Source organism: Anomalospiza imberbis, chromosome 3, assembly GCF_031753505.1.
Source record: "Anomalospiza imberbis isolate Cuckoo-Finch-1a 21T00152 chromosome 3, ASM3175350v1, whole genome shotgun sequence".
NCBI classification, from domain to species: Eukaryota; Metazoa; Chordata; class Aves; order Passeriformes; family Viduidae; genus Anomalospiza; species Anomalospiza imberbis.
The window spans coordinates 92259006-92276537 of NC_089683.1; the positions used below are offsets into that span (position 1 = coordinate 92259006).

A 17532-nucleotide genomic window follows, 5' to 3' on the forward strand; every position below is an offset into this window, starting at 1 on the left:
GGGTGGGGGATGGATAAAATCCCTCACACTGAACCCTTCCACATCAAGAAAACCCCCACTGAACTTTGCTACCTAAGAGCCTATGCTATGACAACTGAGCTTTCTTGATGCCCCACTGCCAAAGGAACACCTAACTGTTCCTTGAACAAATGATATTCCAGCAGCTATTTCTTGGGATTAAAAAAAAAAAAAATTATAAACAATTGGAACTGGTTCTGATGGATCCTACTGCATTTTTTCTTCTTCTTTTGCTAATGAGGTCAGAGAAGGTAAGTTGGAAGACAGCATAGCTGCAGCTGTGGGGTGAGTAGAAAGCATAGTTAAATAAAGGATAAACTCATTTTTGCAGTATGCACTATTTTTTACTCTCAGTAAACTCCCACAGCAGTCCACTTCAGTCACTACATCTCAGCTGTCAAGATGTTTTGTTTTATAAGGAAATGTTACAAGAGCAGACCAGTGATCCCAGCCAAGAAACCTTTCTTTTACAAACCTATTTATAGGAGCAATCCTGACAGCAAGTGTTGCACAATTTGGAAGGCTATCTTACAGCTCCTGTGTTGTTTTTTTCTATTACTTAAGCCTGATGTCCCTATTTGTAACTTTGGGAAAAACTTGTAACAATTACAAATGGCAGTGATTTATTCCGTAAACCCCTGCAAGGTGTTTGGTTCCCCAACATTTGTGTAACTTATTTTCATTTAGGCTCGAGGACAGCTGAACAAAGTTTGTCACACACTGGGAACTTTATTCTTCTAAAGGCAAAAAGGCACTGAAGCACTAAAGCAAGGTGAGCTGTGCCTGTGTGACTGTCCTTTCCCTTCAGGCAGTGCTAGTCCCATACCCTCTGTAAAACAACTACTTAAGAGACAAAAATGAAGCAACAAATAAGTGTAATACAGTTGACTCAAACAGTGTAGCGGAGGCTTCCCCACTTTTGCCACTCAGTGAAAAGCCACACTGGACAGTTTAAAAGGTTGTTTGTAACAGCCATTCTAATTCTCCTGGTCTTCAGAAACACAAAGATGTGAGGTACAGCACTAAATACAAACATAAAGACTTTATTGAATGCTGCTCAATTCCCCAAAGACCTTTCATTACAAAATTTTTCCACACAACTGCAATTTAAGAGATTGGAATGGTACTCTGATAAAAGATGTGAAAAAATACTTGATCAAGTAAACAGACAAGACTTCTATTGTCAACTTTCCACCTTTAAAAACAGACTGCATTTTCTTTAAAGAAAACAAGGAATAGTTTCTTGACATTCTTCCCTCCTTACTGAAAAAAATATAGTAATGCCAATTTTGGTCTCATTCTTCAGTCCATGAGATGCTAAAACTAATGCAGAAACATCCAAGGTGGGTCTCTCTTGGAGACTGCACCACTCTGGAGGGTCCTTGGGCTGATGAGGAGCATCATTGATGGGCTCTCCAGAGGAAGCTCCATCCTCAGCTGTAGCAGGAGGAAATCCCTAACTAGCCCAGGACCCAAGAGGCAGCAGGAACTGGGTAGAGGCACTGCCCACCCCAACCTGTTGCAGCCAATTCTCTCCCTACCTTGCCTCCTTTCTAATGTGAGCACTGTATAAATCTAAATCTGAATCCAATCAGGAATTCAAGGACAGCTCTGGATCCGAGTTGCTTTCGATGCTGTAAGGGGCATATACTGAATATCTCAAGTTACTGGTAACGTACCTTGGTTTTATTTGAGAAAATACAGCACAACTAGAAGCCTTTTCTATCATCTTAACCAAAGTATGCAGCAATGTGAAAAGCACATATAAAACAAGGAAAAATGTGTACGTAGCAAACTATACCACCTATGTGCAACACAATCAAAAATTCAAGTCATAATTCTCACCACTCCCATAATTATTTCACTCATTAAGGATGATAATTCAGTTCTGTGAAACATTGGAAGTGACAGTATATCAATAATTAGACAAATTTACAATAGGTTGTGGTAATGACATCACTTAACTGCTGTATTTAAATTCAAATCTTTACATTTGCCAGAGAAAAAAATTGGCTGTTTCTATTATACTGATGAGGTTTCTTTTACAAATCCTTATATATTTCAAAAGGGTACAAAAAAAGAATGTCTGCCGAGTAGAGGTGGTCATTTCTTTTATTTGGCACTTGTATTGTGTGCATTGAGCACGTTGTGAGTGCTGTTCTGCTTTTCTGCCATCGCCTTCTTAAGCTTTAACTCCTCCAACCTTCTCCACAACTCTTCACGTTCCAATTCTTTCTTTTTCTCTCTGAAGGAAAGAGTGAGAGATCAGTTTCAGATTTGTTTTTAGCACAATCTGGGGACACAGTAACTTAACTGTGACTTGCATCTACTAATTCCACTTTAAAGTTTTTCTCCAAAGCTATTTTTAGAGGCAATTACACTTTCCTCAATTAAAAAGAGCATAACAAATGTGTAATGTGAGTGGTGAAATTGTACCTTTGCTCCAGCAAATGCAGGCAATCGCCGTAGGGTGGCTTTGCACAGCTGGCTGCTGTTTTAAGGAGGTTTTTTATCACATGCACACAAATTAAAGGACTGAGAATCTTTGTGAGGGAGGAACACAGTTACCACAAGGAGGCTTGGCAGTGGTCTCAGCTGGCCAAGGTCACCTGTGCTCTGCCTCCCTGACTCCAGCAGTGCTGCTTAGTAGGTTAGTAGGGTAAGCACTGGTTCTGCTGAGCTCTGAAGAGTTCTCCAGCTGCATTCCCTTCAGACACCTGAGGCAGCACAGCCAGCAGCAGCTGAGACCCATTTCACCACCCAGGAGGGAGCACATCCCCTGCCCAGGCAGGAGGGGAGCTGGGGCCCTCCTGTCCCCTCCCTGGGCTCAGCTCTCCCATGGCACTGCCAGGCACTGCCTCACTCATGGGACACCCAGCACCAAACAGCTCCACTACAGAGCCCCACAACAGCAATGCAGCAGCCAAAATTACAGCTTGGACATATTCATCAGTGGGAACTTGGAAAAAGGCTCAGTACCTTTGCCTTTCTGCTTTGTACGAGCTTGTGAGTTCATCAAAGAGCTTGCCATTCATTTCCATCAGGGTTTTCAGCACGTTGTACACCAGTGCCACAATGGTTCTGAAACAGAAGGAGCACAGCCATAAGATTTACTAAGTGACAAAATTAACTTCAGAAAACAAGCATTTGATTTATTTTTGGATTCCAAGCTTCTTCTTCAAGATACTAATGTAAGGTCAGGGAGTTTCTGAAACAAAATCCTCTCCATTTTATTAATTTACTGAGGAAATTATAGTATATTTAAACATTTTTTGAAATGGCTATTTAATCTTAAATTCCTGACTTTTGTAATTGCACAGGATATAATTATTCATGCTGTGGCTGTACTTTAAAGCCATTCAATTATGTGAACCTTTAATAAACCAAGTTTTAACAACAACTCTGTGATATTTGAGCAATGAAATATGAGAGTCTAGAAAAATAAAACTTCTGGCTCGTAGCTTCAGGAAGGCAGCAGACAAACCACAGGCTTAGTGTGGCTTAGCGTAGCAAAGCTCTCCTAGCAGTGTTTCTGGGCAGCAGGAGTCTTGCTAGAGAACCAGAATCAAGAACATCAGATAATGGCTTTGGGTACCTCAGTTTCCTTCAGAAACTCAGCAGCATGAGCACCACTGGCTGTGTGTTACACGGCTGCCTGTACTCCTGCACTACCCTTCTTTTTGTGAAAGTATTCATATTTCAATAAACCATCTTAAACATTGTGTTATCTCCTTTAAACCCACTCATATTTATACAAAGAAATTAAAAAAAAATTAAACATTGAAATGCCTGTCATTAAGCTTAACCACTAAGCAAAAAGTAGGTAAACTGTCTTCTGCCCCACCAGCAGTTCTCCACTGACTGCAAAGCTGCATCCCCGTGACCTTGAAAAAGGAGTCAAAAAAACCCTAAGGAATAAGCTAAGAACCAGGTTTGCCTTTTCAGTGCACTCTGTCCATCATGGCACCAGGAAATCTCCCAGCTGTTCATGAGAGCCTTGTGCTCCTTCCATTCAAAATGCACAGTATCCTTTGCCTGTTTATACCCTTATTTTTTTAATTTTTTTTCTGTACCCTGGCTTTCATGTGGTTTGAGGTCAAAAGCTTATTTAAGGTTTTGGTTTTCTGAGAGGAAAAGTTGGATTTTGAGCAAGAAGTTGAGTCCATATCAGACAACCAGATGGATAAAAGCATGTTTTGCGGCCCTCCAAAACAGATTAGAATCAAAGGATTAGACTTTCTTCCCCAAACTTCCTTGTCTTCAAGCAGGCAATTATCCTGTGTCCTTTACTTCCTTCATAAAGGGCAACTTCTGCCTGCAGACAGGGAAAGAGGGACATCCTCCAAATTTGTTGAGGTCCCATATACATTGATAGTCTAGGGACTATTCCCCAAAGTTTATATTCAGTCTCAGCTGCTATGTTTGCAGCTAGATACACCATCTAGATAAACTCAGAATAATTGCAAAGCCTCCAAGGGCTTAAAACAGGACATGTGTTTTACTGCAGGGCTGTGGGAGGCTCCTGCTCACCCTGGCTTTTGCCTGCACAAGCTTTATATTCTGCATATTAACTTGCAGCGTAATTCAGGGTGCTGGCACCAGCAAGCTTTGCTTTTCAGTATTTCAATACCATTACTGCTTTTTTCAAACACAGGAATACCAATATTTAACTTTATATTTCTAAAGTGAAGTAGTCATTCATTTCTCAGTCCTACCATCCTTTATAAGGGTTGCTATTCTCTGATAGGATCTTTACCTCTTCTTATCTCACTGGTCAGCAATAAATACTTGAGAAGACACAGACAGCTGTATTCATCCGAAGTATTAAAGGATAGCAAAGCATAAATAGAAGCAACCCTTAGAAATGGTTTTGGTCTAAGTAGCATTAATTTGCATTTTGAACTAACACACAGAATCAGATGTGATTACAATATGACGTCCATTCAATTTCCTCACACTTTTTCAATAAATTCCAGGTCTCCCTCGAACAGTGCAGAACAGTGAAATAACAACACAGCTGAAAGTGACACTCCATTTAACACCCAGAATGTCATGGGTTTCAGCTGATTTAAGTAAAAATGAAGTCACATTTACAAGCTCCCAATCCAAACCTGAAACAGTGGACAATTTATTTATGGTGCTACACATAAAGTGAAACATTACATACGGATTCCAGTGTTCTTTGGAGATCTTGTACAAACTGCCAAACATAATTGGTAGAATTTTATCAATGTTCTCCTCAATCAGGCTAAGAATATATTCGTTATTCCAGAAGTACAAAGCTCTTTCTGCAACCTGAAACACAAAGTTAAGGGTTCATAACAACCATAAAATAAGTTACCACAAAGTTTGTTTGGGTTTTTTAATACTTATTTTATTTACCTGAAAATGTGAACTTGACACACTCTTGGATATTTGCTTAAATAAAGGCTCTTCTATTTTTTTGAATTGTGTTGGTTCTATAACATCTAAGATTTCTTCAATTTCACCTAAAAACATCACCTGTTTGTTTAGAAAGGAAAAAAAGATGAGAATGTTTTGTATCACCACTGTCAACAGAAGCAAACTAAATGCAGCTTATACATTAGTCATGAATCCTGCAAAGAACACTGCTTGTCATTACAAGGCATTTAGACATTCACAGGGGTTCTGCAGCCTAAAAGAAGTCAATCATCACTCTCAGCTAACAGGTTACAGCTCTCCTCCTGGACTTCTTTTGTGTAAATACTGAATACCTCATCAAACTGCTTCTGCAGAAAATGGGGTTTTACAGTTACAAAAGAAACAAATTAGGGCATCTTATTTCAAGAATGGTTGCAGAGATTATCAGAGATCACCAAAGTAGCTTTTGAAGTGATAAGTAGTTAATTCCCATATAAAATTGCAAACAGCAGAACTCTGTGTAGCTGGCACAGAAAAATTTATCACCACTTGCAGAAAAAGAGACAACAGTGTTAAGGGACCCACTTTTAAAGAGTTGTTGGGGATGGCATCTGGTGAGACAAATCAAACCCCTGGTTTTTAAGCTCATTTTAACTACATAGAAGAAACCAGACTGCATCACATGACAAAGGTGAGTGCCTCAAGAAGTTTCAAGAACTGCAAGTTTTCTGCAAGATCTCTTGAAGAGCACAGCAGAGAGAAGGTTTTTGAATCTGCCCCGGGAGATTTTACATCACAGCAGACACCAGAAATGAGACACAAAACCAACCTCTTTCTGACTGCATGTTTTTGGCCAAAATTTGAGCAGTCCTCTGATTACCTGTATGAAAAATACAAACAAGTTAAAGCAGGACAAGTTTCTACTACGTACCTGATAAGAAAAAAAAATAATGGAAGTAATGGTTTGCTTTTCCTTGTCCAGAGGCTCAATGAAACTGAATAAACATTCATTTAAATGTATTGTTTAGGTTATCAGAATAACTCAGACCCCTACTGCTTTGTGTACCTGTGATTATCCATTCACTCTCTGCCCCCATCCCACTACTCACATTAACTGACAGGATGCTGATCACATCAAACATCAAAAAGGGAAGTTAAACTCCTTATAACTAAATCTCACAGAATATTTTTGTCTTCTACTCATCCATACTTTGGGGAGCCCCTGGCCTTGGCATCAAAGGTTTGAAGCTTGAGAGGAAACAAAAATAATATAAATAAAGGGCTCTACAGAGGAGCCATGGCCTCCAACTCTTCCTTTTCACTGCTACAATTTGACATGTTAGACTGGAAACTAAAGTAAGAAAGATGTGAACTTACAGAGAAAATGTATTCTAATATCTACATTTGAAGCTACCTTACACAAGGCTAGAAAAACAAAACTTTTGGGAAAATTAATTGGAAAGTACAGCTCCCAAGAGGAATGGAGGGAATACAGCAAAGAAAGGCTGGAGGCATTTTTCCTAGAAATAAACATCTCACGTGGCATCTAAATTACAAAATGAATTCTGGATTTTAAAAAACGAGAGGAAAAAAAAAGCTGCAACTATGCTCCAGAAGCAGAAACATTCTCAGAGCCTTATAAACTTTCATTCTGAAGAAAGGACCTCTACTTTTTATGACACAACAGCACCTAACTGATCGTATGCAAAGGGAAAACTTCCTCAATTATTAAAATACCTTCCATCTTTGCTTTTTGTCATGTTGATTTTTTCCCTTTAGCTTTCCAGATGGCTGCTTTATTAACAGCTTACATGTACTATCAAAAGTGGCTTTCCAGAGAAAAAAGTTATTAAGACTAAAGTGCTATTAAGACTAAAGTGCACTTCCCAGGGCAAATTACTGCAAGAATTTTAAAATATATTTTGCTAAAGAAGAGACCCATATTCTCAACTTGATAAAGAAAGAACATGTTCTGAATATAACAGTGCACACCTCAACAAGGTACCTATTCCTTGCTCCTTCTTGGAGTATCAGTTTCCAGCTTGACTGTGCCTTTATATTAAAAAGCTGATATCTACACATTTGTGTTCATGGATTGCTGCTTTTACTACACAAGATCAATATTCTTCCCTGAGCTACAGGATTCCCATGAAGTGGATTACAACTGTAGGCACCTGCTGGAAAACTTAACTCATGTAAAAGGACTGCACTTTTAGTCTGATTTCTTCCATGCAAAGGCCATTGCATTCAGCAGGGTTAGGTAACAATCTCCTCTTGTCAGCTCTGCAAACATCAGGACTGACCTGAGGCAGACTACCATAGCTACAAGAGCTTGGGCTGAATGTCCTCCAAATTGACCCTGAGTGACAATTCCTGCCAGAAAAATAACAGTAAGGTATGTGTGAAGACAGCCTTCTGATGGAGTTCTTAAAATATTACTTGACCTAAAGCCAAGAAAAATTTCCAATGCTAGCTCATCAGTTGACCCAAATTTTAACATTTACTTTTCAAGCATTTCAGAGTTTCTTAAAGCTTCACTTCTTATCTTATTAACTTTAATTCCTTTATAAAACAACTTTTACTCTACGCCCAGAGTAACAACCAAGGCAGTGACTCTGCAGTGAGTTCTTGTGTCTTCTCCAGCTTGAATTCCCCTTTAAGTGATTAAGAAGCGACCACAACTCTATAGACCACAGTCCAGATAAGCCTCAGAACTGCACTGTGGCACTGCTCTAAAGCCCTGCCTTCTTCACAGCAGTTTAGGTTTGGATCCTGCTCCAGCACTCCTGTAAATTTGTGTCAAGGAATTCTGACCTTGTCACGTTGTCACTTCATTCAATCTTGCAGGTTTTTATGTAACATTACACATTTTTTGCTCACATGTCAGCTTTAACTGTCAAAATGCCTGGGTTGTTTCCTCACTTGGCTTAAGGAATACAGGTTACACAATTCCTTCTTCCTCAACCTATCCCACAAAATAAGCTTATTGACCAGTGTGGCTGGGAATACTGCAGCACAGGGGAAAACATGCTTCAAGCACACAAGACAAATCCATAGACAGCCTCCACCACCTACAGAATAACTGGTCAGCTGAATTGGCTGTGCAGAAAACAAGCTTCCACTGAAAGGGCACTCAGTGAAGATCAATGCTATTTCCCCAAAAGTGTTTATCTTTTTTTTTAATAGAAGAAAATGTAGGTCTTGCATAAGCTCTTCATTTTTCCATCACAAAAGGAGTAAAGTGTTTAAATATCAATATAGCCCTAATGGAGATATTCCTGACTGCCCAACTAAAACCAGTTTCTTTTATAGCTGGTCTGACATCACTCTGCATCCTCACAAGCTGCTGCACTGCCCTGAGCCTCTGTTCTTCATGGGCCCTGCCAAAGCCTGTGCATAAACCCTTTTTAGCTGAGCTGTCAATATGTATCATGGGAGACTCAGTCTGGCAAAAGCCACAGATGCCTGAAGCACCTGAGTTTTGACTGCCAAGAGGCAGCCCAGGAACTGAAGAGGCAGAACAAAAACACCACATTTCGAATTTCAGGGTTCTTTCTGTCTAAATGAAATGCTGTTATTCTTTTCAACTTTTATTTTGGGATTTTTTATTCCCTAAAATATTTCAACTTCATGCAGTGGCTAAGCACAGCCAATCGGTACCAAAACCATTGAAATTTTAGTTTTTATGAGAATACAGTCATTACATGCTTTCTTATTTGGGGTAGTTTGCTTGATACCAGAAGTTCAAACTTTTAGTTAAACCTGTGCTCTATCTTGGCCACAGGTTGAGAGATAAGTGCCCTTTCAAACTCAAAATTTTCTTAACTATTCTAAATTTCATTTCCACCCCCCCCGAAAACATCCTACCTCTCCATCTTTAATCAGGATAAACACAGCACTGCTGCACAATTCAACAGGTTACACTGCAATATTTAATTGAAATTAAAAATAGAAAGACATCCAACTGAAAAACACTTACAGGCTCTGTTAAAGTTGTATCTTTTTCCAGGAACTGTACAACACAATAGGCAAGCTGGAATGTAAGTCATATGGTTATTTAGTTTAAGCAGACACTGTTTGGACATTGTAGCACTACTAAATATCACAACTTCTAACGGAAGCACTTCAGATCATGGGGGGGAACCCAACCCAGGACATCCCTACACAGCCATTTCATATTAGTCCAAACTAAACAAAATAGCAATTAAAGCAGCAAGATATACAGGCCTGCTCTATCTTAAAAAAACTTCCTGCATACCAAAAATCATCTTTTATTTAAGCTTGGCAGGTATTTCCCTAACTCAGATCCCATATCCACACAGATTTTTCTTAACATCAACTGTATTAACATTACAAAGCTATCACTTTCAAACATCTATATTGGGGTAAAAAAGGCCATACTTCCAGTAAAATTCAAACTGTAACACAGGTTTGACTGAGCACACATTGCTCAGGTGACACCGACAGCACACAACATTCAGTGGTAAGATTACAAGTGAAAGAATTTGAACATATTCCGAGGCCACAAGAGATCAGGCAGCTGTTGCCCAGCTGAGTGTCCTGTCCCAGAGCAACAATGGCCAACAAGTGCCTGTGGAAAGGTGGAAGGAGTTGGGAAGCATAATGTGACTGAGTCACCAGCATTGCTCTCCCAGCCTCTCCTGGTTTCTGTGCAGGGCCTGCTCAGGCCAGGGATATTTAATGTTGCATAATTATTTAGAGTTTAGTTACTGAGCTCATAGTTGAGTAAGTGAACAACCATCCCATGCAGAAACCATAAAATAACGCTACTACTGAACTAGTTACAATCTTTCTTATATTCCACTAAGATTGATTTTAAAAAGTCATTGCATTTCACAATATAAAGCAAAGACAAAAATTATGTAATAGGCATTACATTTCAATACTCAGGATGCTTGAATTTAAGCATCACCTTTCTTTTTTTTTAATCTTTTATGCCAAAGCAGATAATTACAATGCTGTAATTGCAACAGTTCTTATTTATTTCTTTTGCCTTTAGGCTACTGATGCATTTGTATAGATTCAAAAAAGAATAAATGTCACACATTAATCTCACAAATCCCATTGTATGCGTATATTCAGTACAGTAATGCTCTACTGTTCAAAGACACAAAGACTCAAGCTTAGTTCATCTTTAAGGCTTTAACTTTTAAGGGTAGGCTATACTTTACTCAGCAACAAAGCAACCAGGCCACTTGGGATTGCAAAGCAGATTTAGCACTGGCTTAGACCTTTGGGATAAAATGAAACACACAGTGCTGTGTGTGCACCTGGCACCAGTGTTTTATGAAGGGACAGAAGAGTGGCCTGGTCAGCAGGACAAATGTGACTTTCAGGTACAGCTGAATTAATAGGGCCCTTTCAGTAGCCACGAATTGGATTAAATGTATCCCAGAAAAAAAGGGGCAGCTTGCTGTACTGATCTGTCAGTGAGAACACCTCTGGGAGGTGACTGGGCCCTTTCATTTCACTGACTCATTTCATGGAGCAGAAGGGCAATAAACCACAAAGAAGTGATTTAGTTAATTTAAAACTTCATATGAGAATCAGGAATGAAGTGAGCTCTTCACTTGATCCTGTTTGTAGGCTATACAGTCACAATGATTTCACTTTAATTAGAAACCCATTTTCTTGTATCTTCAGTCTGTATGGAGCTGTATTAGTGAGTTAAGTTACAAAACAAGTTTTAATTAGCCACAGCAGAACTACTTCCAAGTTTTCATCAACCATATTCAATACTTGTAGTGCCATATGTCTGGAAAGGATACAGATTATTCCTCAAATGAAATGCTGAATGTCTGTGGCAAGTATAAGAATCAAAGTCAGCTGAAGAACTGCAGCATTCTGACAGCGTGTCATGGATCTACATAATTCCTGGCTGATCCAGAGAGCTACTGTGCATTTCTGCCATTTATAAATGGCAACAACATTCTCCCTCCCACCCCATCACTGGTGCAGCTTTAAAAAGAAAAAAACACTTCTGAAATAAATGGCCACACTCGAGGTTCCTTTATACGCAGCATTTAAGTTAGATAAAGGAAATGACAACAGCACAAGGCCCTGGGATTAAATGAAGCTTAAAGTGTGACAAGACTACAAGCAAAAAAGCTTCCAACTTCAGTTGATAAGTTTTGACTCACTGGTACATTCTTTCACTTGTAATATATGCCAAATATTATCTCAAAATTACCACTTAGATATAAAATCTAGAAGATTTTTTTTAAGTGACTGAATTTTCAAATATTTTGGAATACTGATATTATAACACATAGTGCTTGAAATTTCATTAGTTTCAAATGTAAATACAAAAACCCCACCACTCTTAAAAATAGGCAAAAGCTTACCTGTGCATGAAACAAAGCTAATCCCTTTGCAGTATGCATGGGAATCAGAACTTTCATAAGGAACTGTTTGTGTTCTGCTTTCAGTGGCAGTGCAAAACCATTGATAATACTGAAAACATGAATAAGCGGGATTTATTTTTATTAAAAAAATATTTTTTTTCCTAGCAAGTCAAGAATGTCTCTAAGTTCAACTGAAACTCAATTTCTGATTCAGTTTTTAAACCTGACTATTTTGAAGCCATAAAATGCATGTGCAAAACCTTTAAAATCCTGGTTATAATGAGTGTTTAGACTCTTGGTAAGGAATACCAGAGAACCACACTAGAAGCTAAATAATACCCATTAGATGAGCTGAAGTATTTTTATCGTGACCTCCATTAAATAATTATCTACAGTAAGTCCTGCTGTGTAATTGTAAAGCTTAGACAGATGTATCAGGAAGCTGATCCACTTCACTTACCATCACTAGCAACTTGTAGAGAAAAAAGATTATACAATTTTAACAGTGCAGTTTAAACATTTGTTTTGAGATTGCTGAACAACCTTTCCCTTCAAAAACAAAGGTTAAAAGTTGTCTTATTGATTCAGTCCTCTTATATTTAAGAGCTGATGAGCAATAGACAAGACAAAAGTCCTTCAGGAAAAGGTTAGTTTCTTTTGCCTCTTACATTTTAAGCAAAATATGAGAAAATAATGGGATCCCTATCACTTGATTTTTCATAAAAATTTGCTCCACAATAGCTTCACCATATTTGTCTTTTTAGTTAGAACACTAATACAGTTTTCTACTGTGAAACGTGTGAAAGGTTTGGAAAGGCAGTAAAAAAACTACCAGAGAAAAACTTTCAAAGTTAAATTGAAGTTAGTGAAATAACATCCAAAAAAAAAAAAAAAGGTAAGTAAAAAACCCTAGCACTTACAAGGCTTTCCTGAATAGAACTGAAGGAAAACCAGCCTGCTGAAGATTAAAACATTTCATTCAACACGAGGGCCAAAGTAAACACTCATTTTCTGAATCAAAGAACAAGTCATCTATCAGGTAGAAGATAACCAAGAGTAGATAGGTCTGACAAACAAGGACCCTTGAGAAACATTTTTTGCCTGTCATCTTTAAAACTTGCACTGTAAAAAGAATAATTTATTCTGTGTCCTAATCTGATATTCATGTGCTAACCCAGACAGTATTAATTATCAGTGACTGCATTTCATCACTTGTTACTGTAATAATTCTCTTCCCCCTCCATTCCCAAAGCAGAAAAGCTGAAGCAAACATTCACAGTAATGTTTAATATTTTTTCTGTGTGAGATCAAACTTACCTTCCTAATATCTCAAGAAGTTCAGCAACACCATTGAAGTGCTCTGTTTCATATATAAACCTGTTACCAAAAAAGACAACCATCAAAAATTGCCAGAGGATCAGAGATTCCAAATAAACAACCTTTACTAAGCTTCAAATATTTGAAAGCAAGATCACACACCAAACACAGGTCTTTTATTTCAAGAATAAATCACTGCAGACCCAGACTGTGAAGGCAAGATAAAGTATTCCTCAACCTAGTCACACACACACACACAGAGCATACCTGAGGAAAATGTTGTTTATCTGTTTCCTGATGAATGCTCTTAAACCAAGGAATTTTCCATAAATTCTATGAAGAACTGTCTTTAGGAAATCACGTTCTCGTGGGTCTTCACTGTCAAAGAGCTCCAACAACTTTAAAAATTAAATTGAAATGTATTATTTTTGGAAGACTTAAAGTTTAATATTGTTACTACCCGATTTGAATTTTATCTTTAATTTACAAGTTTACATTAGGAAAAAATCAGTTTAACTGTACGTTTTGTTTAGATGTCAAGAGTATGTTTTCAAAATTACATTTTTAATAAAGTTGATTTTTTCTAATAAACTCATCAACTTTATTCCTTTCCTGTGTACAACAGACACCGAAGTCATTCCAGTAATTATTACACTATCAAAATAAAATTGCAATTGCAAACATGAGATTAGCAAACTGTTGGTAAGTGGTTTACATTTGTCATTTAAGAAATCAGAAGGAATCAAATCCATATCCTATATTTACAATGTTGTAATTAAAATCCTTTACTGCTTATCTCAAAACTTGAGTCTTGATGGCCAAGCAAAAGCATTCCTATACAAGAAATTTTACAATTAAGGAGAGGGTCATTGAATAAGGACAAGATATGTAATTACTAACCAATTCCCTACCAGTGCTGCAAGAAGCTAACAAAACTTTGCACAGACTTTTTTCTTGAAGAAAGTCTTCCAAGGATACAGAACAGACCATGCTCACTCAAAGACATAAAAAAATACTCCAATCACATTACAGACCATAATTTTTGGTGGTTTTTTTTTTTTTTTCTTTTAACCCTGCATGGCCAAGCAACAGCATATTCAGAAATGTTAGCTGCCTTGAGCAAGTCAGTAACAGCTCAAGCAGTCAGCAGAGTCTCCTGTTCAGGTCTGAGCTTAGGTATGTCTGCACCAAGCAGCACAAGGGACTGGAAACAGCTGTTCAGGAACTTGGTTCAGGCTCATTTCAATTTTATATTTAGCAGGAATTTCTCAGGGTCACTACTCCACGTTTTTTCCCATATATAGCTAGCTGTTGGTTGCATTGTCTCTATCTTGTACTCTAGAGAAAGATCAAGTGAAATGTCAGGAACAAACTCTGCAATGCTGCTCTCAAGGACCACAGGTCAATTTGTAAAGTGGATACCCACAGCCAATAGGTCACCAGCAGCCTCAGGCTTAAATTTTGTGTGTAAGTTGAATAAAAATGAGAAGAAGGAAACACTTATAAACAAGAACAGTAGAACCAACTAAGTGGAAATTAAATGCAGTCACTGAAGGTAGGGAGGGAAAGCAGCCATCTTGTGCTTTTACTTTTCATTGCTGTATTGTGATGGCCTGCCAGTATTCACTCTTCAGATACTGAGCAAACAAGTATTTTGACAAACAAAATTTGGCAAACAAATATTTCAACACAGTGAAAAAATCCCCACTGAATTCACCTTGAACCAAAAATTGTTATTGCATTCTACACTGTAATTCCCTGAGAAGTTATATTTAATACGAAATCTCACTTCATTTTCTTGCTCATAGTTGCTTTGCATGGTAAAGCGTGACTTTCCTAAGTAATTTCTTACTTGATTTTCCTTCCGTGGTTAATACACAATAATAAAGAGAATTACACTACCTAGGCACAAGTAAGAAGGTACTGAAACACATTTCATGTACAATAAGTACATGAACTTTTACAAGAAAAAAGTTTGCTGTAAGTTTTCCCATGGTAAAACTATTAAAAAAACAAACACAGAAGGCCTACAAAAATATAATTACCACATTGTTGACTTGGCTGGAATTAAGTTACAAATCATGAAAAACAGAACTTTACAAATTCCAAATATCATGCATTGCAAAGCACTGAGGTTGATATCTGAAAACAAAGTGTTCCTGAAGTTACTAATTTCATATAGCCCCTGTGGTATGATGTGCTGTTTATTTAGTGCTTGGCAGAAACCACTGCTGCAACAACAGAAATTTACTCTGTGTCAACAGGAAAGCTTTAAGAGTCCATCTGATAAACTGAGCTCAAGAGGTGATCCTTAAATCCCACTTTCAACTTTAACACTCCCCTCTTACCTGCTGTACAAATCTCTGGTCAATGTATCGCTTCGCAATGCTGGGCTGAAAATCCGGGCTCTCCAAAAACCTCAGGAAAAACTCATACACCAGCTACAAACATAGAAATGAAAATTCTGAAATTAGGAAGTACACCATAACGCAGATCTCAGCCTTGTCACCACCACCAAAGTCAGTGGGACTATTCACACACTCAAAAGTACAAGAGGAATCAAAGCCTAACACATCACTGCTTAACCACAGTTCCTACTGGAATTTACTGAAAGAATTACAGTAAGTACACAGAACCCTTTAATTCCCAGAAAAGTCAAAGCTTAATAAATAATCTACTGAAAATACCACCAGTGGACAAAAAACAAGTTCTAAATGCTACATTCCTCCATGTTAAGAACTTATTATGCAGAAATAGGTTACCAAACATTGAGCATCACTGAGAGTTAAATTAAGTGCTCTAACATTACATAAGTCCTTAAAGAGATGAAGAAAAATCTACTAAATGTTCCTGAAATGAAGTTTTGACCACAAACTCTGAAAATGAAAAGTTGTATTAAAACAGCTCAATGAATTCACAGAAACTGAAAGAATTCAGATTAAAATTAGGCTTCTATATCCTATAAACTCCTTTGTAGCATGTTATTTCTACTTAGTTCAAGTTCCTATTTGCTATAATCCCACAATGCCCAGAGATAAAAATCCTGACAAGAGACAGAGCTACCAAAGGCCTGGGCTAGCTGAGAGTGGCATGAAGAGGCCAGAGCACAAGTCCCATATTTTGGGGTTCATCAGAAGTACAAGACAAAACACTGCACTTGCAAAACAATGGCAGATTAATAAAGTACACAGAAGGCATCTCTTCACTAAGACAGAACTGAGATGAAAGATGCTTATACTTAGATTACATTCAGAGTTGTTCATGGTCTCAGTGCCTATTTCATAACTCCATATAATTAAACAACTGATTAGTAATAACACTACAATGCAATTTAGGTACATAATGCCATCACTGACTGGGCTTCTAAATAAAACCCATGCAGAGCTCTGCTCATACTCAAAGGCATGAATTTCAACTATTACCACAGTGAGTACTTAACTAAACTGAGAGCCAACACCTGAGTAATTCATAATTATAATTAGGAACCTCACTTCAGAAAAATGCATGACAGTAAGTACTTTTATGTAGAACATTTGAGCTGACAGTTACTTATGCATAGCCTCAAGGAGGGTGTGCTGTATCTGCACAGCAGAGGCTCAGAAACCCAAGCTACCCTTCACTTTGTCCCCCTCTGACAGACTGCAAGAAGAGCTTTTCCTATCAGCAGTTTACATAGAATAACAGGATTGTTAGGGATCTCTGGAAATCATCTAGTCCAACCCCCTGCCAAGGCAGGGTCACCTAGAGCAGGTGACAGAGGAACAGGTGGGGTTTGAATTTCTGCAGAGAAAGAGACCATGACCTTCCTGGGCAGCCTGAACCAGTGCTCTGCCACCCTCAGTGTCAAGTTCCTCATCTGTCCCAATGTATGGCTATTTCTCCTTGTCCTGTCACAGGCACCATCCTCTTGGCACCATAACAGACAATCCAGTAGTAGAATTTTAAATGCTACCCTTTAAAATTACCTCTGCCATAGAAAGTGCTCAACCATGGCTGTTTAATACCTCTATCAGTGACACAGACAGTGGAACTGAGAGCACCTTCAGCATGTTTGCAGATGACACCAAACTCAGCAGGTGCCTTGAGCAACCTGATCTCGTGTAAGATGTCTGTTCTCATGGCAGGGGACTCGGACTAAGGTGATTTTCAAAGGTCCCTTCCAACACAAAACATTCTAGTGGTTCTAGATTCTACTGATCTTTTTCAAATTAGTAACTGGATAAATTCATATAGAAATGGGCAAAGTATGGCCAAAGGGAGGTTATAGAGCACAGCTTCATAGGGATTAATTTTGGAACTCAATTTTATTCAAGATTTCTGTAATAAATTGCTATATGAAATATTTCTGTCAGTGACAACAAGAAAGAACAGCCATGCGTGATAATTGCCTTAATATTAGTAGCTACCAGCAGGGGGGAAAATAGAAAATAAAAGCATGTCACGTTACCCA

At 38.2% G+C, this 17532-nt stretch overlaps 1 protein-coding gene across 4 annotated transcripts in view; it reads right to left on the reverse strand.

The window, feature by feature from the left end:
* Positions 1-1045: 1045 nt before the first annotated feature.
* Positions 1046-17532, reverse strand: part of PPP2R5A (protein phosphatase 2 regulatory subunit B'alpha) — a 41930-nt gene continuing 25443 nt past the window's right edge. For all 4 annotated transcript variants that reach the window (XM_068185727.1, XM_068185726.1, XM_068185729.1 and 1 more), the window contains 10 exons: positions 15431-15523; positions 13350-13480; positions 13083-13142; positions 11766-11874; positions 9380-9433; positions 6230-6280; positions 5401-5520; positions 5186-5313; positions 2998-3099; positions 1046-2263 (listed from right to left, as the gene is read on the reverse strand). In XM_068185727.1, the coding sequence (XP_068041828.1) occupies positions 2131-2263; positions 2998-3099; positions 5186-5313; positions 5401-5520; positions 6230-6280; positions 9380-9433; positions 11766-11874; positions 13083-13142; positions 13350-13480; positions 15431-15523 (981 nt within the window). In that variant the 3' untranslated portion in view covers positions 1046-2130. The remainder of the gene's footprint in view (positions 2264-2997; positions 3100-5185; positions 5314-5400; positions 5521-6229; positions 6281-9379; positions 9434-11765; positions 11875-13082; positions 13143-13349; positions 13481-15430; positions 15524-17532) is intronic.